At 39.5% G+C, this 22,944-nt stretch overlaps 2 protein-coding genes across 4 annotated transcripts in view; one reads left to right on the top strand and one right to left on the bottom strand.

The window, feature by feature from the left end:
• Positions 1 to 22,944, bottom strand: part of LOC133572716 (EH domain-containing protein 2-like) — an 84,942-nt gene that overhangs the window by 32,042 nt on the left and 29,956 nt on the right. The gene's annotated exons all lie outside the window — the stretch shown is intronic.
• egfem1 (EGF-like and EMI domain containing 1) overlaps positions 1 to 22,944 on the top strand; it is a 147,324-nt gene that overhangs the window by 113,796 nt on the left and 10,584 nt on the right. The window contains 4 exon segments of the mRNA XM_072911978.1: positions 8,982 to 9,110; positions 15,612 to 15,740; positions 16,694 to 16,819; positions 22,305 to 22,433. Coding sequence (XP_072768079.1) covers positions 8,982 to 9,110; positions 15,612 to 15,740; positions 16,694 to 16,819; positions 22,305 to 22,433 — 513 coding nt within the window.

The following is a 22,944-nucleotide window of genomic DNA, read 5'->3' as shown; positions in this document are numbered from 1 at the left end:
TGACACTTTTTTTATTTATTTTTTTAGAAAATATTCATAAATATTATTAGGGCTGTAAAAAAATTTTTTTTCCAGTTGAATCACGTTTTGGATTCATTAGGATTAACCACAGATGATTACTTGCTTGCATAATTGAAATTTGCTTAAGAAAAGACCCCGATATTTGTACACAAAAGCAATTTTATTGTCAGAATGTCATCAAGGAAAGTTTTTAAACGTTTTACCTGAATGCTTGTCATTTATTTGCACAAAAATTGGAAACAGTTTTATCTAAAATTCTTTCAGGCTGTATTTTGGATTGACCAGTCAAAGTCTGCCCACTAATTGCATCGATCTGATCACTGACCGTACAGTACTGTAGGGGTTAAGGTAAAATAACTTATCAAAATAAATGGCATGATTAATCTAAGTTCATCCATCCATCCATCCATTTTCTACCGCTTTTCACTCTAAGGGTCGCGGGGTTGGCTGGAGCCTATCCCAGCTGCATTCCGGCAGAAGGCAGGCTACACCCTGAACAAGTTGCCATCTCATCGCAGGGCCGATTAATCTCAGTGTTAAAGCAATTTTTTGTGAATAATTACATGATTTAACTCGTTAATTATGACAGCCCTAATAAATATCAATTATGAATTCAGCAGCCTTTGTTCTAATCCTTAACTAATGAGCTTTTTAATAATGAGTATAACATTTATAACTGTGTTTATAAACAGCATACTAATGAGTATTAATGATGAAAATATGCTTTATAAATGATGTATTTACTAGTGCTTTATTAATTCTTAAAGGGGAACATTATCACAATTTCAGAAGGGTTAAAACCATTAAAAATCAGTTCCCAGTGGTTTATTTTATTTTTCCAAGTTTTTAAATTTTTTTTACCCATCACGCATATCCCTAAAAAAAGCTTCAAAGTGCCTGATTTTAACCATCGTTATATACACCCGTCCATTTTCCTGTGACATCACACAGTGATGCCAATACAAACAAACATGGCGGATAGAACAGCAAGGTATAGCGACATTAGCTCGGATTCAGACTCGGATTTCAGCGGCTTAAGCGATTCAACAGATTACGCATGTATTGAAACGGATGGTTGTAGTGTGGAGGCAGGTAGCGAAAACGAAATTGAAGAAGAAACTGAAGCTATTGAGCCATATCGGTTTGAACCGTATGCAAGCGAAACCGACGAAAACGACACGACAGCCAGCGACACGGGAGAAAGCGAGGACGAATTCGGCGATCGCCTTCTAACCAACGATTGGTATGTGTTTGTTTGGCATTAAAGGAAACTAACAACTATGAACTAGGTTTACAGCATATGAAATACATTTGGCAACAACATGCACTTTGAGAGTGCAGACAGCCCATTTCAGGCGCGCTAAGAACATATATTTTTCCACGATTTCAGCACTCAGGTTAACCATACCTAAATAGACACAAAATACTGCATTACACAAGACTACCCGAATGTACTCGAATGATTGAAAAAAATAAATGTTTTTAAGCTAAATTATTGGTAAACACAGTTTATGTATAATAATTTACGTAAAACCGCGAGTAATGAATAAAGTTTTAATCAATTAATATATTCTGTAGACATACCCTCATCCGCTCTCTTTTCCTGAAAGCTGATCTGTCCAGTTTTGGAGTTGATGTCAGCAGGCCAGGGAAGCTAAGGTCGATATTCTTCTCTTGATCATCTTCGGTGGCATAAGGGACGGTTGCCATCTCTGTCGTAGCATAGCTTTCGTCGGTAAAGTGTGCGGAACAAACGACTGACCATTTCGTCGGCTTTCCCCACACCCGCGTATTTTGAACAAATTTCGTCCAATTTCTTGCCACTTTCGCATCTTTGGGCCACTGGTGCAACTTGAATCCGTCCCTGTTGTTACACCCTCCGACAACACACCGACGAAAGTGAGAAAATGGCGGATTGCTTCCCGATGTGACGTCACGTTGTGACGTCATCGCTCCGAGAGCGAATAATAGAAAGGCGTTTAATTTGCCAAAATTCACCAATTTAGAGTTCGGAAATCGGTTAAAAAAATATATGGTCTTTTTTCTGCAACATCAAGGTATATATTGACGCTTACATAGGTCTGGTGATAATGTTCCCCTTTAATGGTATGTACTCATTATATTGTGTGATCTTATATTTATACCTTCACCGCTCTAATCCAGACAATCCCAGGAGACATCTCACGTTTTTAAAAGCCTTTCCATTTTAGTCACCAAAAGATCTTCTCACTAAATTTATAGCTAGTTGCTTTTTTGGGGGGGAAAAAGTATTTTGATGGTTTCGTGAGAAAAATACTTCACAAAATATTTAGTTGTTCTTACAGAACAAAAAAAACAGCTTGTTGCCATGGTGCCAATAACTACAATATAATAAGCAGTACTTTTGCAACATTGTTACCACAGAGCTCATTTAGGATGACGACATACTCAGCAGGCCAGCTTTAACAACGTCACAGTTGAACCACTGCAGACGCGGGCCAAGACGTCATGCTGTCAGCGTGGGAGCAAAGTCATTGGCTTTGCCAGAAAGGAGGCATACTTCCCTCACAGTGAGGCCTCCAGTTGAAAAGAAATGGAGTTCACAGCATCAGAAGGAGGAGGAAATTATTTTTTTTAAATTGGGGAGGGAACACCCTCTGTTCATGAAACCGCCAAAACTCTACATTTCTAAAGCGGCCCAATTTGTGGCTTCCTTTGGTTAAATGGTCTACTGCTATAGTGATATATTAAATAACTTTTGGCTGCTGATATAATTGGGACACAAGCTATCCAAAATATCATTAGGTTTTATGGTGTTCAACAGATATCATAATCGCACTTGAAGAGGCAAAATTTGCAAAAATCATTATCCGAACAGTATTTTAAAAATGAAATATTATTAACAGTGTTCCCTTATTTATTGTGGAAGTTATGTTGCAAACCACCCCTGTAAGGTGAATTTTGTCATCCTTATATTCTGTCACCCCTGCTTTATGGAGCACACCGAAGATTCATTGATCGTGTAATGGGAGCTAGTAGAGAGAATTTTAGTTTAGCAATGAGGGGGTGTACATTTTCTCCGATGGTAAGCACCTTTCTTTCTCTTGGGCTTAGAGTCCATGCCAGAAGCCTTGGGAGACGCAGAACTTTTAGATGACATTGTAAGGATTAAAATGAATACAAATGTTCTAAGAAAAATACAAGCTGAAGCATAGAGGAGGCCTTGATATGGCTGAGCCAGTGGGAACAAAGTGCTCTGTGATTGGTAATTGGTCCGCCATCAGCCAATAGTGTGCTGTGGACGATGTCACATGGCCACAGCAGCTTCACTACTGAATATATTGGATGTAATACTTTATCAGTATCATGCTTCAAAATCCTGCTTTGAAAAGCTTTGCACTACAAAATTTGCGCTTTGTAGCCATTAATCCTGACTTCTTTATTTTGATTTTAAAAAAATCAGCACAAATTGTTTGATTTATTTTTGTTTTGTAGGGCCTCGGGATCTTTCTGTGTGGAGTTTGCATGTTCTCCCCGTGACTACGTGGGTTTCCTCCGGGTACTCCGGCTTCCTCCCACCTCCAAAGACATGCACCTGGTGATAGGTTGATTGGCAACACTAAATTGGCCCTAGTGTGTGAATGTGAATGTTGTCTGTCTATCTGTGTTGGCCCTGCGATGAGGTGGCGACTTGTCCAGGGTGTACCCCACCTTCCGCCCGATTGTAGCTGAGATAGGCTCCAGCGCCCCCGCGACCCCGAAGGGAATAAGCGGTAGAAAATGGATGGATGGATGGATGGATGGAGGTTAACATGTTTTACACATTGAGCTCCTGAGGCAATGATGCTGATCAATTTGAGTTTATTAATACTTAATACGTTTATTTAATTTTAGTATCCAGTATCAAATAGTTGAAGTCGTTCACAAAATGTTTGTAGTTTAAATAGGGAGGTTTTTTTTTTGTTTTTTCAGGCATATTGATGCACTTTAAATCTTTTCTGTTACATACTGACAAAAAGTGTTGATGAAGTTATTTGTTGTAAGTTGATCTATATTTCTTTCTTTTTTGTTTTCTTTAATGTTAATAAGGACACATTGTTATGCAGAAGTAAGTATAACAATTTTATAAACAAATGCTACTTATAGTCACGGTAGAGAGTGTGGAGAGCAGAAAATGTTTTTTTTATTCCTAGAGGGACGTTACATAAACAATTAGGAAGCACTGCAATGGCATGTATAAGATGCTTTTGAGTGCTTGTAAGAAGACAATGGTGTTTGCCACCGTGTATGGGGGTATGAAGTATTTAAAAACAAGTATGTGCAGAAGAACTTTTGCAGAATGAGTCATTGGAGGAGGTAAACAGAGCAGTAGGACCATGCCTATGGATGTTCTCTTCCATCCAGGTCATTGTATTCTCAGGGCATTTATTTGATCGCAACTGGAATATTCAGTTTGTCTTAGAAGACATTTCGCCACTCATCCGAGTTTAGGAAGTGACTTTTAAGTTGTGATCCTATACACTAGGACAAAGAAAATTCATTAGCTCTGTTCTAGTAATGCTTACAGTGTTACGTCACGTCCTTGCAGTGTTCATGCACTTCCTAGGTTTTGGGTTGGTTCTGGATGGGAGACATGTGTTTACCAAACACTGTGTGTCATTCAACTTCACTCTTTAACAATCCTTCAGCTCGACAATGAGGAACAGATGCTTCCTTTGCAGCATGCAGCTTCTCCTTGCACCGGGCCACAGACTGTAACGTAGGCATGAGGGGGCACAGAAAGCTGGTTCTGTTTAGTTGTGTATTGGTGGAGGCCTGTAGACTCAGCAGGTGCTCTAATTACCGTCTCTCTCACCCCGAAAAGGGAACGGCCTCCGAGCCGCCGCAGACTTTGATGTGGCCCAGATCCACCACACATGTGGGATGTGAGCTCAGAACACAGACATTGTCAATGAAGAGCATGCTTTGCTTTGCAATTTGACATTGATTATTTGACTATGTGGGAAAACAGTCTTCCTGTCTTCTGTTGCGAAGTTGCCAGTTGTAACCATTGGGATGTTTTAATCTCGGCCCACAGTGTGCCAAGACGGCTTTTACGGGCTCGCCTGCGGCCAGATGTGCGTGTGCAGTAATGGTGCCCGCTGCCACCACATCACAGGAGCCTGCCAATGCACCGCTGGCTGGGCAGGACCACACTGCATTCTAGGTAATAGAAGCTACCTCATTAAAACAGGGTGTGATGGTGTGCTGAACATCCTCTACTTAAACACAACTAAGATGTGTTTGTGGGCAATTATCCCCAGAATGAGACTTTGCTATTGACCTTTTCTTGGATGGGTAAGATTAGAGGAGCACACACAGTTTAATCAAGGTCCAATCTGCGTTCACACATGTGGTTTGCTATTCTGGGTCGCACAAAAAAATACAAATAAAAAGAGATTATTGGGTTCTACTAAAGATTTGCGTGTTTTAAAGGGGAACATTATCACAATTTCAGAAGGGTTAAAACCATTAAAAATCAGTTCCCAGTGGCTTATTTTAATTTTCGAAGTTTTTTTCAAAATTTTATCCATCACGCAATATCCCTAAAAAAAAGCTTCAAAGTGCCTGATTTTAACCATCGTTATATACACCCGTCCATTTTCCTGTGACGTCACACTGTGATGCCAATACAAACAAACATGGCGGATAGAACAGCAAGATATAGCAACATTAGCTCGGATTCAGACTCGGATTTCAGCGGCTTAAGCGATTCAACAGATTACGCATGTATTGAAACGGATGGTTGTAGTGTGGAGGCAGGTAGCGAAAACGAAATTGAAGAAGAAACTGAAGCTATTGAGCCATATCGGTTTGAACCGTATGCAAGCAAAACCGACGAAAACGACACGACAGCCAGCGACACGGGAGAAAGCGAGGACAAATTCGGCGATCGCCTTCTAACCAACGATTGGTATGTGTTTGTTTGGCATTAAAGGAAACTAACAACTATGAACTAGGTTTACAGCATATGAAATACATTTGGCAACAACATGCACTTTGAGAGTGCAGACAGCCCAGTTTTCATCAATTAATACATTCTGTAGACATACCCTCATCCGCTCTCTTTTCCTGAAAGCTGATCTGTCCAGTCCAGTTGGAAATGCATCTGCTTTGAGTGTCGCAGGATATCCACACATTCTTGCCATCTCTGTCGTAGCATAGCTTTCGTCGGTAAAGTGTGCGGAACAAATGTCCAATTTCTTGCCACTTTCGCATCTTTGGGCCACTGGTGCAACTTGAATCCGTCCCTGTTCGTGTTGTTACACCCTCCGACAACACACCGACGAGGCATGATGTCTCCAAGGTACGGAAAACAGTCGAAAAAAACGGAAAATAACAGACCTGATTTGACTCGGTGTTTGTAATGTGTTTGAGACGTCATCGCTCCGAGAGCGAATAATAGAAAGGCGTTTAATTCGCCAAAATTCACCCATTTAGAGTTCGGAAATCGGTTAAAAAAATATATGGTCTTTTTTCTGCAACATCAAGGTATATATTGACGCTTACATAGGTCTGGTGATAATGTTACCCTTTAAAACATGTGCGAGAGTCTCGTCATTCATCTTTGTACTGACGTATGCATTGACTTGATCACTGACCATATAACAAACTTTTCAGGTAATCATCCACAAATCAAGATAAAGTAGTGTGTGGGCTCCAAATAGCTTGATTAATACATACATATACATACATGATTAATGCAATTAGTTTTTGGATTAATCACAGTCTTAGTTTTACTTTAGCTTCGGGCAGCATGGTGAAACAGGGGTTATTGAATGTGCCTCACAATACGAAGGTTCTGAGTTCAATCCCGGGCTCGGGATCTTTCTGTGGGGAGTTTTCATGTTCTCCCCGTGACTGCATGGATTCCCTCCCACCTCCAAAAACATGCACCTGGGGATAGGTTGATTGGCAACACTAAATTGGCCCTAGTGTGTGAATGTGAGTGTGAATGTTGTCTGTCTATCTATGTTGGCCTTGCGATGAGGTGGCGACTTGTCCAGGGTGTACTCCACCTTCCGCCCGAATGCAGCTGAGCGACCCCGAAAGGGATAAACAGTAGAAAATGGATGATTTTGCGAGACATCTAAAAGAAACCTAAACAAAGGACCCACCTTGACAGAAATGTATATTTTAGCCAGCTTTTCAACTGTACCTCATTAGTTTGCATAGGTATACACTAACGTTCCATCTAAGATGCGCGCTTGTGCAATTGCGTACTGCTCACGCATGCTCTGTGCACAGCAAATCTATGCCGCACACACCTTAAAATCCAATCTGAGCTTCAAACAAAAGAAAAACACAACTATTTGTTCTGTAGGCTTTAACAATGCAACTTTGTGAGTGGCAGTGACAACAAGCGGCCCTAACAGATAAAACAACACGCACTCATGGCACTTAGCCACTGGTGCGTTTATGGCCACACAAAAAGTCAGACAACTCAAACACTACAAAAATTGTAAATGCCAAGGTCCTTACACTATGATTTGTCAATCAGTTGTGTGCTTATCCCACTGTCATTTATTATTAATAGGAATGTCCGATAATATCGGACTGCCGATATTATCGGCCGATAAATGCTTTAAAATGTAATATCGGATATTATCGGTATCGGTTTCATAATTATCGGTATCGGCTTCAAAAAGTAAAATTTATGACTTTTTAAAACGCCGCTGTGAACATGGACGTAGGGAGAGGTACAGAGCGCCAATAAACCTTAAAGGCACTGCCTTTGCATGCCGGCCCAGTTACATGATATCTACGGCTTTTCACACACACAAGTGAATGCAAGGCATATTTGTTCCAACAGCCATACAGGTCACACTGAGGGTGGCCTTATAAACAACTTTAACACTGTTACAAATATGCGCCACACTGTTAACCCACACCAAACAAGAATGACAAACACATTTCGGGAGAACATCCGCACCATAACACAACATAAACACAACAGAACAAATACCCAGAAACCCTTGCAGCACTAACTCTTCCGGGACGCTACAATATACACCCCCGCTACCCCCTACATCCCCCCCCCCAACCCCGCCCATCTCAACCTCCTCATAGTCTTTCTCAGGGAGAGCATGTCCCAAATTCCAAGCTGTTGTTTTGAGGCATGTTAAAAAAAATAATGCACTTTGTGACTTCAATAATAAATATGGCAGTGCCATGTTGGCATCCAGCGGGGCATCACAACAAAATTAGGCATAATAATGTGTTAATTCCACGACTGTATACTGTATATCGGTATCGGTTGATATCGGTATTGGTAATTAAGAGTTGGACAATATCGGGATATCGGTAAAAAAGCCCTTATCGGACATCTCTAATTATTAATGTTAATTTATGGATATTAATCAGGAAATGCTATTACTATATTACAGTAATTCTAATACAAATATATATTTTACAGACAGAAAGTTACAGGAATGTACATTTTATTCCATGCTTACATTTCATTGTGCAACATGTGAATGTTTTGAGGGGAACTAAATTTGATCTCTGACAGAGGTACACATTATTTCCAAAGTTGGACCCCCACCTAGGCATACAATACTACAAGTACATAGCTAAGGAAAAACAAGATTTGTTTGTTATTTTAATTGTAAGTGGGCCAAATCGCCTATATTATAAAATAATCTTATGAAAATTACTGTTGTTATTTGATATTAATAATAACACATTCAACTTGTTCTTAAGTCAGATTTGGGACAGGTGTGATGCTGGTATGGCCACAGTGTGCACGTCTGATGTGCGCCACTGAATGCTCAGGGAGTTTTAGCGTTTGCTCAGACACATTAAACATTAGAGGGAACATTGGCGTTCACTCTATGTTTGTCCCTGCTGAAGAATAAGCTTTCAATTAAGTTTTCTCACACACACAAAACACTGCAATTAATGTTAACATGGATGTCAAATTTTCAATCATTCTCTCGTAGAGTGCCAGGTGGGACTGCATGGAGACAACTGCACTGATATCTGCAACTGCGTGAATGGAGGGATGTGTGCAGGAGAGACAGGAAGGTGTATCTGTCTACCTGGCTGGACAGGACTGCTCTGCCAAACAAGTGAGTGTTAAAGGACCCATAGTGTCCATATGACTGACATTTGACTAACAAGTTCTCTATGTAGTTTTTGCTCCTAAAAATGAATCTGGTAGTCATTTCCCATAGTATCAATTAGTTTTCGAGTAACGGATAGATATCTAACAGTACTTGGAACACCCTCTTTCCGTGGCCAGACTTGATGTATCCGCTCCTTCTTGGTGTGATGTTATCTACAGAACTGGAGCCCATTTACCCGCATAGAAAGTGTGGATAAAGGAATGCAAAATTTATATTTTCTACACTTAATTGCATGTTTTTGTCACCCTGGTCCATGATTGCCTAAAACTGGTTAACATTATGGGCAAAAAATATATACAATAATTGCCACTTACGGACCTTCCTGCTCTTACATCTCCTCTTCAATAGACAACGTAGTGCATTTCCTCATTCTCTTTCAGCATTTCCACAATCTTGAGGAAAACATCAGCAGAAGAGGGCGCAAAATAGAATACTAGTGGCTTACCTTCTTATTTTTCGCGTTTTAAATTGCCAGGTCTGCTCTACTTTGTCCGTTTTTTTGCATGTTCTGACTCAGTCTTTCATTTTTTCCATCCAAATTTTGACCAAAACCATTCTTCTTGGAAGTCAGAATCATTAATGACATTCACTCTCACTTGGTCCCATTTTGCAAATTTGACTGGAGATGTCCATACTTTCCTCACATTGCCATCATTTGGAAATGTATGCACGCTGACCCCTTCTTCTGCAACAATGCATCTGACAGCCATATTTGATAATTGCTTTAAATTATGTGCAAAAATGTCACGATTCGAGATAAAGACGCTAGCAAAACACATACTACACAATATGAAATTGCCTTCAGTCTTCTATAGGTGATGTCAGCAGGCTGATGTAAGCTCGCCCACATTTTGAAGCTACAGTAGGAAGGGCATTCTTATGGCCCCATTTGTCGCGGTTTACCTGAAACATGAAACGTGATATGGGTGGATTCACTATCTTCTTTAGCCGCCAGACGGCAGTAGAGTGTCGACAACCTTAAAATTTGTGGCAATTCCAACCTTGACTTTGACCAGTTGCTATGTAGAATGGCGCTTTCCATCATTTTCAGCTGACTGCAAAGCAAAATTAACTCCCTACCTTACACTTACAAGAGACCCATCCAGAAATGGTGCCTTATGAATCCCTTCCCTATTGTAAAAGTGGGCGTTCTAAACAGTGCTGAAATCTTTAGAAAACAAGCCTAAAATTACTACTTTTTCTATTTTGGGGGGAATTTTATCTGTAGACATTATTTTTAGGTCCAGAATTATGAAATAAGTGCCAATGTTGTCAGCATTAGAGAAGACCTTTAAAGGTCACAATACAACTAATCATCAAAATGTCAGATTTTTAAATGTATGTAGTCTCTCTCTTAGAGGTGGCAATCTTTGGGCACCTCATGATTCGATTACTATTCAGGAGCTACGATTTGATTAAAAATCGATTATTGATGCATCTTTAATATATATATTTTGATGCAGTTTTACATTTCTTTTCCATCCATCCATCCATTTTCTCCCGCTTGTCCCTCTCGGGGTCGCGGGGGTGCTGGAGCCTATCTCAGCTTCATTCGGGCGATAGGCGGGGTACACCCTGGACAAGTTGCACCTCATCGCAGGGCCAACAGACAGACAACATTCACACTCACATTCACACACTAGGGCCAATTTAGTGTTGCCAAACAACTTATCCCCAGGTGCATGTCTCTGGAGGTGGGAGAAAGCTGGAGTACCCAGAGGGAACCCACAAAGTTACAGGGAGAACATGCAGACTCCACCCAGGACCGTCGTATTGTGAGGCACATGCACTAACCCCGTTTCCACCAAGCTGCCCTACATTTCTTTTCGTTTTACTAAATAAGCATTCATCACTTGCAATTTTTAAAAACAGTGCATTTGTAATAAAAAACAGTTGAATTAATTCCCATTACATTTATCATATTAATGGAAATGTGTGCAAAACTGGAACATGAGTACCGCAACCTGAATTACAATCGCAATTACAATTTACAATCGCCCCTGTTCGAATTGCGATGCATCTAAAATTATTTCCCCCACCTCTACTCTCCCTCTCACCTCTGCACTTCATTTCTAACCAATAACAGTGGTTTTTGTCAAACCTGCTGCATAAAGGCATTTTGTGCAATAGTCATTAGTGCCTTTAAACACCACCACAGTAAAACAATCAACATGCATGATGTATATGTAACGCACAATATACTGTAATCATTGCAGTACTATACAAACTTTATACTCCTGGCAAACATTTCATGCGATGCCAACACCAGGGCTTTATTTGATGTGGTCCATACCATGTAAGGACTATCTAACAGCCCCGACTCCTTAACATCACCTCAGACCCTTTCCTCTCCTCACACGCTCTCCAGACATCTGATAAATGTTACACACCAGTTGCCAAGTAAAACACAAGGCATTGTTTTTGTCTCCTCAGCAGCGGATAAGGGCTTTTGGAAGGCAGACATGCATAATGACAGCTCCGTAATTGCCTCTTTAGTCTGGAGTCCTTTCTTATCTGTTCCCCACGCCGAGTGTTTGAGTGCGGCGGGCTCACCCATAAACACGATCGGTTCACAAGATTCACGTTGTGCACTGTATGACTGATTGCATTCATTCTTGTGACGAGCACGGAGAAAGTGTATGTGTGGAAAAATGTTCCCATGTGTTTGGGCGCCGGAGAAAGTTGATGGGAGTTTTGTGACCAGTTGATATTGAGAGCCCGTGTATGTTGATGTGCTAAAGTGAGGCAGGAAAGGGAAATGTTTCTTTGTTCCTACAAGCTACTGGCTGAAAGTACTCCCTGCTGCAACACTTTTTAAATGATAAGATCAGCATTGTGAGAATACAGGATTAGTTCAGTAGTTTTTTTCCCTCATGATGAGGTTCTTCCATCTCAAAACAAACAACGTGTACCTGTTAGAAAATAGGACCATCGTTGCTTCCATGATAAATGGAGAAAACCTACTTTTTCATCTGATTCATATCCATTTAATAGTGAAAAGATATTACTACATCATGGACACACTTAATTATGCGCACATATTTTTGCATGTCTTAAAGCATACTCTATGTATTTTTGGCCTAAATTAGTAATTGTCAAGCATAAAAATGACTAAACGTACCAAAAATATGACTACGGTATCTCAAATTACGAGCTTAATTGGTTCTGTAAAGGAGCTTTTGACTCAAAACACTTGTATCTCAAATCAACTTCGCCAATTGTAATTAATTAAACTCAATTTAATTAGTGCTCCCCCCCCCCCCAAACACCATGCAACATGCCTTTTAAAAACAAGAAAAGACTTAGACTTCCTTTTTTATTGTCATTCAAATTTGAACTTTACAGTACAGATAAGAACGACATTTTGTTACATCAGCTCATGGTAGTGCAGAATAAAAAGCAATGAGGTGCATATATAAATAAATAAATAGATTACTGTACAGATAAATGTATTGCCCTTTTGCATATGCATCCACGTTTATGGATGTATGTTATATTGTCTTTTTTATTCCAGCGAGTTAATCCATTTTGGGGGGAGTTGAGGGGATAATTATGATGCGTTCAAGAGTCTTACTGCCTGAGGGAAGAAGCTGTTACAGAATCTGGAGGTTCTGCTTCGGAGGCTGCGGAACCTCTTTCTAGAGTCCAGCAGTGAAAACAGTCCTTGGTGGGGGTGGGAGGAGTCTTTGCAGATTTTCTGAGCCCTGGTCAGGCAGCAGCTTTTTGCGATCTCCTGGATAGGAAGAAGAGGAGTCCTGATGATCTTTTCCGCCGTCCTCACCACTCTCTGGAGAGACTTCCAGTCTGAAGCATTATAGGCTCCAGTCCAGACAGAAATGCTGTTGGTCAGCAGGCTCTCTATAGTGCCTCTGTAGAATGTGTTGAGAATGGGGGGAGGGAGCTGTGCTCTTTTCATCCGACGCAAAAAGTGCATGCGCTGCTGAGCTCTTTTTACAAGAGCGCCGGTGTGTAGGGACCAGGTTATATTGTAAAACAACTTTTAGACAATAAATATTGCATAAAAACAATAAAATAGAATGTTCTACAAACAACTACAGAAGTTTTATGAAGTACTGTAATAACAACGCACAGTATTTACCTTAGAGAGGCTTCTATGGTATGTTCTTCCAGCTGCTTCTCAGTCAAACACACCATCATTTCCATATTTTCATGGATAAATGTCCGCCGTTTTATATATAATTTTAACATACTCAAATTGCTTCACCAAGTCTGCTATATGCAATGTCATGTTTTTGATTATTATTATTTTTTAATTAAATTAATATAATCCACTTGTTATTCTCAGCACTGTCCTTCACACTCACTTTCTTCCTTCCAATGGTTGGAAAAAAAAAATATATCTTCAGCTATAAGTTAATGCTAACAACTAAACCCGATATTTTGGGCGGATCTTACGGGGTTCACTGTGACATTCGTTACGCCAACTAACTGTTGTAACTAAATTTTTAGTTTTGAACTTAAAGCATAAAAAATAGCCAAGAGACAGCTCTTATCTCTAGACACTGAGGCACTGTTAAGTTGAGGTACCATTGCAATACAGTAGTACTGGCCACTAGATGACTAACCAGTCAGAGCAAATTGTTCAGTACTGTGGCCATTGATTGGCTCAGCTTCAGGCGCATTACTATATTGGATTTATCCTCTGTGCACATTCAATTTTAATTATCTTCAAGGCCAAACAGAACATAAATATCTTTAACTTTTTAAGGGCGGAAAAACATATTGGATTTAATTTATTTATTTTTTACTTTTTTTGCTCGAATTTCTCAATAAACTCTGCGCAGTAGTCCTCCCCAGCACAAGCCCCTTTCGACTGCGTCTCCACCCCGTCAGCCATGTTGCAGTTTTTATCACTTCAATATCGTGTCTACTGACAGATACAAGTTAGAACTACACGCTACAGCCGAAGATTTTAGCATGTGCGAGCCAATCTGCCACACAACAAAAGGATAGAGAACGATAAGGAACATATTGACTCCAGTTTTGCACTACAACTGGATACAAATGGCGGACTCTTTGGGTAAACCTCTACCATATATGGAAATATCCGGTGATGTAACTCAGGCAAAATAAAAGTCATTAAAGTCTCAAATTCTAATGGCTTGTTTGAAGCAAGTTTGGAAGAAGGCAAAATTGTATTAATAAATATCTCTGCCATACCTCCATGGTTTGATTTTAAATTTTCGGGACTTATGGGGAACCCAGGGTTTCCCATTAATGTAATCGAATGTGGGTAGCTGCCACGGCCTTTTCATTACTGCTACATCTTGAAAATAAGGTTGTTGTTTTGTTTTTTTACTTGAAAACTAATTAAAGAAATCACACAAAGTCTGCCGCTATTTTTAACTTTTATTACCAATCTTATGATAACAAACGGCATAATTCCAACAGGTTTTACATCCCGTGTAAACACTTTTGCCTCGTGAGTCCGTGCTTCCCCATACACACGACAACACTTCCTCATTCTCAGCCAATCCCCTTTCAGGCACGGACGGTGTGTTTGCAAACATGGGAAAAACTGACATTAAATCCAAACCGCACGAACATACATTATTAACATTAGCTGGTCTTTACAGTAATAATTGATATATATAGCCTATTACTTGCGCACATGTACTGAAAACTTGTCCACCGAAAAAAGACTTTGATCACCGAAAACCGCGCTACCGAAACCGGATATAAACAAAATGCACGCCATTATGACTGAAGCGTTGACAGCATGTCTGCGATGTAGTCGTAATTTATATATATATATATATTGCAGATTTACCCGCGGACAGCCATCTACAAAATGTGCAAATATTAAGAAAACAGTGGCAACTTTTAAGAAAAGAAAGTCCAACAAGAGCAAGCAAGTGTGGCGTCATACTTGCTGCAGCTCGCCTCTTTCGTCAGCGACATCGAGGGACAGAAGTAGAGTCTCTAAACATGGGTACATTTTGTAATAACACCAGAAGAAGATGCTAGATTTGTTGCTAGTTGTTTTTAATATTATACGTCATTAAAAGTCTGTAAACACTAGAAAACATGTCAACAAAGTACATTGTTCAAAAAGCAGCAACAATTGAAAATATGGCGAAACGATTAAAATATATATGTTAATACTTTAATATCAGATTTGCTTTAAATGTATGTACACATTTTTGAGTCTTTTTAAAGAAAATCATATCATCATGGCAAATTCTGTATATGACTTGATGACATCAGGGTGACCACACCCCCACCGCCACAGGTATCTCGGCAATTTAGGGGAAATCCTGGAATCCAATTACACAAAAGCCAGGTAAGAAAAGTTGGAACCCTGTAAGCTTCTACACTTGTCGTGGGAAACAACCCAAGTCACAGGACTCGTTTTTAACCACTCATCTAGTTTTAACTCCTATCAAAACCTCCACTTATTCTCTTTCGATTATCTCACTCCAGGATGTCGTGCCGGAACTTACGGACGAAACTGCAAGTCTCGCTGCAGCTGTCTTAATGGTGGCCGCTGTGACTTCAGGACAGGAGCTTGCCAATGTCCTCCAGGTTTCATCGGAGCGGACTGCAGCTCACGTATGTTGGAAACCATAATATCCTTACTTTTATATGCATAATCCAACCATCCATGATCAACTTTGCACTTAAGTCCCAGTGTGTTGGTATTAGGAATACCGATAGGTACCGAAAACTCAGTTCCACAATGGCACCTGTGCCAATGTAAATGATAAACCAGGCTGAAAGAAAAACAAATCTGTTCAAATCGTTTCCTAATTCCATGCAGTCTCAGCCACCTGCAACAAGTGCTTGAAAGGGATATTGTGCAAGTAGCGCCTTGTAGGTAATGTGGCGTCTTTATTGAGCAATGCTCAGTTCCAACACATTTTTGCACAGTCTGTGTTCTGTATTGCTGAATTTTTGTGTTTTTCGATTTTCAAGCACCGGCATCATTCGAAAAGTACTAATTTGCCACCGATATAGTTTAAAATGTAAACGATACCATCATTTGTCGATAAAAGGTCGGCTCGAGCCCAGCAGTCATGTTCAGATGCGTGTACATGCATGAACACCCAACATAAACATAACCGTATCACTGCTGACATCATTCTTACTGTCCGTTGAAATAACCGCTGCCTTGCACAATAGAAATAAACGTCAGCATGCGCCATTACGGTTGAAGTTAGAGCATTTTGAGTTTATGCCCTCTATGTTGTGTGAAGTGAAGTGAATTACATTTATATAGCGCTTTTTCTCAAGTGACTCAAAGCGCTTTACATCGTGAAACCCAATATCTAAGTTACATTTAAACCAGTGTGGGTGGCACTGGGAGCAGGTGGGTAAAGTGTCTTGCCCAAGGACACAACGGCAGTGACTTGGATGGCGGAAGTGGGGATCGAACCTGCAACCCTCAAGTTGCTGGCACGGCCGCTCTACCAACCGAGCTATACCGCTGTCTAAATACTATCTTCAAAAGTAAGCTTTCCCTCGATAATATTTTGCTTCTAACTCAATTCTTTGTTGCACTGCAGGTTGCCCGAGTGGGTACTATGGCAAAGACTGTGCTAAAATGTGCTCCTGTGGGGAAGATCGACAGTGCCACCCAATTCACGGAAGGTGTATTTGTGCAGCTGGTCGAATGGGACAGTCTTGTCAAGGTACTGAAAGGCAACACTGATAATACATAATTGCTCTTAATCATGTATCCCCTCATGCCAGAAATTATTATATTTAGTTAATTTCTATTCCTTATAGTATTGTTTCCATGTCTTTAGGCTAGGGTTGCACAATATAGACGACATATGATATAAATCATATACCGTATTTTTCGGAGTATAAGTCGCTCCGGAGTATAAGTCGCACCGGCCGAAAATGCATAATAAAGAAGGAAAAAAACACATAAGTCGCACTGGAGTATAAGTCGCATTTTTTGGGGATATGTATTTGATAAACCCCAACACCAAGAATAGACATTTGAAAGGCAATTTAAAATAAATAAAGAATAGTGAACAACAGGCTGAATAAGTGTACGTTATATGAGGCATAAATAACCAACTGAGAACGTGCCTGGTATGTTAACGTAACATATTATGGTAAGAGTCATTCAAATAACTATAACATATAGAACATGCTATACGTTTACCAAACAATCTGTCACTCCTAATCGCTACATCCCATGAAATCTTATACGTCTAGTCTCTTACGTGAATGAGCTAAATAATATTATTTGATATTTTACGGTAATGTGTTAATAATTTCACACATAAGTCGCTCCTGAGTATAAGTCGCACCCCCGGCCAAACTATGACAAAAACTGCGACTTATAGTCCGAAAAATACGGTACATTTGGTCAACAATAGAGATAAAAATATCGTCATGTCGTGATGATGCATGTTGATGACCAATTCTAGCTCTGTCCTGCATATTTGACAGCGACAAGCGAACATGTGTCTTCAACACAATGTAGTGTCCTCGCTAGTGGCTAATATCCCTCCACAGTGCAGCTTCTTCTACTTTAGAAAATCCTCGCCTCCATGGTGGCAAATAAACTGCATTTCTTACCAGTATCATTATCACTGGAGCCTGGAGGACTAGAGGACGAACAATAGCTAAATGTGCTGCAATACACACCGTATGAAGATACAAAAAAAACGCTTAGCTTGAGCTCTTGAATGTAAACAGGGATGGACGGCTTGATACAAATATAATCAGTAACAATACCAAGTAAAGTGACTAAATCGATGTTTACTATTATCACAAAATATTGTTTTTGTAATTATTTACAAACACGGGAAATAGGAGATAAATGTAGTTTTTGTTTGTTATTTTGCACTATTGACTTAACTATTAATTTGTATGTAATAAAAGGAAATAAGGAAATAATTTAAATATTAATTGAGAAAAATGGAATGATGTAATGATCCTGAAAATTCAAGTATGAACATTGGTGTGGCCAATTATATCCTTGTAACTACTTGGTATTAGATTGATAACCAAATGTTTAATGTCGCCCAAAACTAATAAGTGCTTTGTTAACAAAAGTGTAGATCTGTGTTACAACAAAAGTAAGTTAGAGTAGTAAGTAGATTAATAGAAAGTTTTCAGAAAAAAAAGAAGAAAATAGTGTAAAATGTTACTGCATACATCAGCAGCTAAATTAGGAGTCTTTGTAACTCGTTTTAGAATGGTTTTATCATTTTACATACCAAATAATATATTGTGATATATATTGTTATCACAAGAGGCTGCAATATATTTCACAATCTCGATTTTAGGCCATATTGCCCATCCTCTATAAAGTTAGACTCCATTTGAACCGCATATAAATTATTGCAATGTCATATGGTGTAACACTTATCCGAGTTATCTTAAAAAACTGGACATTCTTCAGAAGCAAGTCATACATGTTATATCATGGGCAAACTTAAATGGTTCCTCCGATCCTCTTTTTGATGGGTAAAATCTCCTGAAGTTTACTGAGTGTAACAGATTCCACAGTGCTTGTATTAAAAAAAAAAAGTTAAAGTACCCATGATTGTCACACACACACTAGGTGTGGCAAAATTATTCTCTGCATTTGACCCATCACCCTTGATCACCCCGTGGGAGGTGATGTGTAACTTAGTATAGGGATTAAATTCTAGACTCTGCCAGCTCATTCCAGTGACCACTCCTTGTCATAGACAACACGAGAAGTAAAACCTTTATTAAGAGGGAAAAATCGTCATCTATAGTGTACACGCTTTAGTATAGGCTGTAGAGGCCCGGTGATCTGGAATGAGATTGTAAGCTCTATAAAATAATCACAAATTTTTTAACACATTTAAAAAGTGTTTTAAGCAATATGTACACCTACGTTACGTCATGGCTAAGGATTTCACATTGGTCGCATAATTTTGGTCTTGACCCCTGTATGTATGACTATCGCAAATCTTCAAGATGCAACGTTTTAATAAAATTTGAATAATAAGACATTGAGACTGATTTGGTGGATTAAAAGCTTTCTTCTCTGTAAATGTAAACCTGTTGGTAAGATGGTATCAAATTGTAAATGGGTATTGGGTAGGTAGATTTTAAAATTAATTGTATTGTACTGTATTTTGTATATTATATGATGCTTGTCCGCCCTGAGATCGGTAGGTTGTGAGTTCAAACCCCGGCCGAGTCATACCAAAGACTATATAAAAATGGGACCCATTACCTCTCTGCTTGGCACTCAGCAGCAAGGGTTGGAATTGGGGGTTAAATCACCAAAAATGATTCCCGGGCGCGGCACCGCTGCTGCCCACCGCTCCCCTCACCTCCCAGGGGATGAACAAGGGGATGGGTCAAATGCAGAGGACACATTTCACCACGCCTAGTGTGTGTGTGACAATCATTGGTACTTTAACTTTAACTTGTCCAGGGTGCATCCTGCCTTCCGCCCGAATGCAGCTGGGATAAGCTTCAGCCACCCCCACAACCCCGAGAGGGACAAGCGGTAGAAAATGAATGGATGTACTGCATATATTAACAGTGGGTTCTTATCCATAAGCTCTATGCTTTAAGGGCTTACCTTTTTGCAGAAAGGACTCTAATATTCACAAAATATACAATAATGTAATATACATTTTGTCCGTAAATAAATAAATCACAAAAAAAAGATCCGTTTAGGTGGACAGTTTTCCTCAGTAGTACATATCCAGACTTTGTCCTCAAGAAAAGTCTGTCACACAGGATTTGTATCAGACCTTGAACATTGCTTTTTATCACCCTCTTAAGTAAACAAAGGTTATGGGTAACACATTCTTAGTGTTGGGCCTCTGATAATTACAGGCAGTTTTGCTGGGAAAAACAGGAGCCCATTTGGTTTATCAGCATTTTTAGCAATTGTAAATGGGGCTTTCCGAACCCTGGATGCACTCAGTGCTCACTTTATCTTATTCAATGTATGTAGACTCCCCAGCTCTTAAACATATCTTGTTTATTGTTTACAGAGACCTATAAGTAGATCGTTTTTCTGTGTTCCGCATGTCTGGATTTAGCCGAAAAGCAAATAAATATACAAATAAATCAAAGAAATCTCTCTTGCTGTTTTTCCAAACTAAATTACCCAGAGAAACATGATGATTCTTTAAACCAGAGCCAGATTGGACTACTTTGCCATGGCTTTAATGAACTGTTGCTAAAACAAACACAAAGGCGGCTTGTCTTTGAGTGGTTGCAGAAAGGCCTCTTGCTTGTTTTGATGATTTTTGAACACCTATGCTTAGCACAAAATATAAATAATTGAAATATTGTTAATTTTCAGTTCTTACCTTGTAAGTATTGATCACCTAATCCAGACTAGGGTTGTAAAGTCCCACTTTTCCCATCATTATTATTCTATCACACAGTACAGTATAAAGGGAATTCATATGGCCCCATTCATCGCGGCTTACCTGACACATGAAACGTGACGAATTGGGGGGTGCACTATCCACTATAGCCGCTAGATGGCAGTAGAGTGTTGAACACCCTAAAACGTCTTTTGTGGCAATGCCAGCGTTGACCACAGCGTCAGTTGCTATGGAGAGTGGTATTTTCCTTCATTTTAAGGAGACTGCACCACTCCCAAAAATCAGACTCAACATCACTATAAACACATACCACAATAAAAAACAACCACTATTTCTGCCGACTTTGCATATCAAAATACTTTGTTTGAATGACTTGTTTCCTCTCTGAAAATTTTGAGCAGAGATGCCATGTATGACACACACAAGTTTTGGGTGGAAATTTGCATGAATTATTATTTTTTTTTTTTACAAATTCCAAAATTGGGGTGTGCCTTATAAACGTGTGCGCCATATACATAGAACTTTACAGTATTTATATTGAAAAATTAAGAAATAATGTACTATAAGTTATGTAAATATTTGTTTTTGCTACAAATAAACATGAACGAACAATAAACAAATATACTACAATGACAACTACAATTAAATTAAATCCAATACATTCAATAGTCATGTATTTAAATTTCTGGTAAATGTCCAAAGTTTAAATGAAAAAATAAGAAAATAGGAAGGAAAGCATCCATCCATCCATCCATTTTCTACCGCTTATTCCCTTCGGGGTTGCGGGGGGCGCTGGAGCCTATCTCAGCTACAATCGGGCGGAAGGCAGGGTACACCCTGGACAAGTCGCCACCTCATCGCAGGGCCAACACAGATAGACAGACAACATTCACACTCACATCCACACACTAGGGCCAATTTAGTGTTGCCAATCAACTTATCCCCAGGTGCATGTCTTTGGAGGTGGGAGGAAGCCGGAGTACCCGGAGGGAACCCACGCAGTCACGGGGAGGACATGCAAACTCCAAAGTGTTTGATATCTCCTGCAGCAGTGAAGCCAATGCAAAACTGCTATGCCGCTTTGACATTAACTGAAAAAGTAAACAAAACACAATAAATAGGCAAAAACCTCGAAAAAAGTAATGTTTTTTTAGACATTATACTTTTAAAGGAAAATGCTTGGCTATAACATGAACTTAAATAATACGGTAATTTTAGAAATACGTCCGTAAACCTGTTACAATGACGCCATTTGAAGGAAATAGCATTTATGAGTTTTCGAATGGAAGTGCTCGCCACTCTGCTAAACTGAACTAAAACTATTACAAATGACATGTTGACTCGCTACTGAATTAAAGTTTAGCAGAAACAAAGTATAATTGTATCTATCAGTTAATTTTGTCCATCAATGTATGTAGAACAAGCAAACATCTGTAGAGCACACGGCCACGCTGATGATCAGCTACTGAAGTGATCGGTCACCATAGTTATATGCCAGGGGCCGGCCCTGGGTACAGTAAGAGATGCTGTATAGCTCAAACAGATGCTTACTCTCTTAAAAAAGGGAACCTGAGTTTAAATCTCAGTCAGAGGGAATGGTAAAATGTACTATTAGGATTGTTTTTAGTAAAATATAAAATTATGTTTACATTATTGTTTTTTATTGAAGTTATCTTTCTAAACTGCTAGCCTTTACATTGTCTGCTGAGAAAAAATATTGGACTTGGACAAATGTAACGGAGGACCATTGTTCTAGTCTACACCATGTTGTTCTGCTGTGTTCTGATCACTACAATGTACTGATGCCTTCTAAATATTTCCACAGTGTGTCCCAAGGGACTTTACGGCTTGCAATGCCGCAACGTATGCAGATGTCAAAATGCAGGTCTGTGTGATCCTATTGACGGAACATGCAAATGTGGCCTTGGCTGGACTGGACCATATTGTGACACAGGTTAGTGTTACACAATACAACTTAAACGTTTACAACAACAAAACTATACAATATAACACAGGTGTCAAACTCTCGTGCCAATATTATACCGGTAATCAACGCACATTCAGCCTGCATGTTGGGCTTCTAAAATAAGGAGAGAGTTCACCATTTACTCAAAATTATTTGGCTATTGATTGATGACAAAGACCAAAGTGGTATTAATCAAAAGCATTGCACTAACCATTCTTACTAAGAGTGGGAGATTCAGAGGCGTAGCACCAAGGCTCCCATACACCCAGCCCACCCGAAATCCAACGTTACCGCCCCATACATACATACTTGATATGTTTACATGCACTAAAACTAATTATTGCATGGATTTGGTTGCAACCAGCTTTTTAAAACACATGTAAAAACCGGACTTTTTAAAGATGGGAATAACAAGCAATTTGGTCTTGATTCAAAAGACTGCAGACAGAGACAAATTCAATATAATATGGCCAGAATATGAATTGAAATACTCCTATAA

The sequence above is a fragment of the Nerophis lumbriciformis genome, linkage group LG30 (genome assembly GCF_033978685.3).
Source record: "Nerophis lumbriciformis linkage group LG30, RoL_Nlum_v2.1, whole genome shotgun sequence".
Taxonomy (NCBI): Eukaryota; Metazoa; Chordata; class Actinopteri; order Syngnathiformes; family Syngnathidae; genus Nerophis; species Nerophis lumbriciformis.
This window is presented reverse-complemented; position numbering and strand designations above follow the sequence as displayed.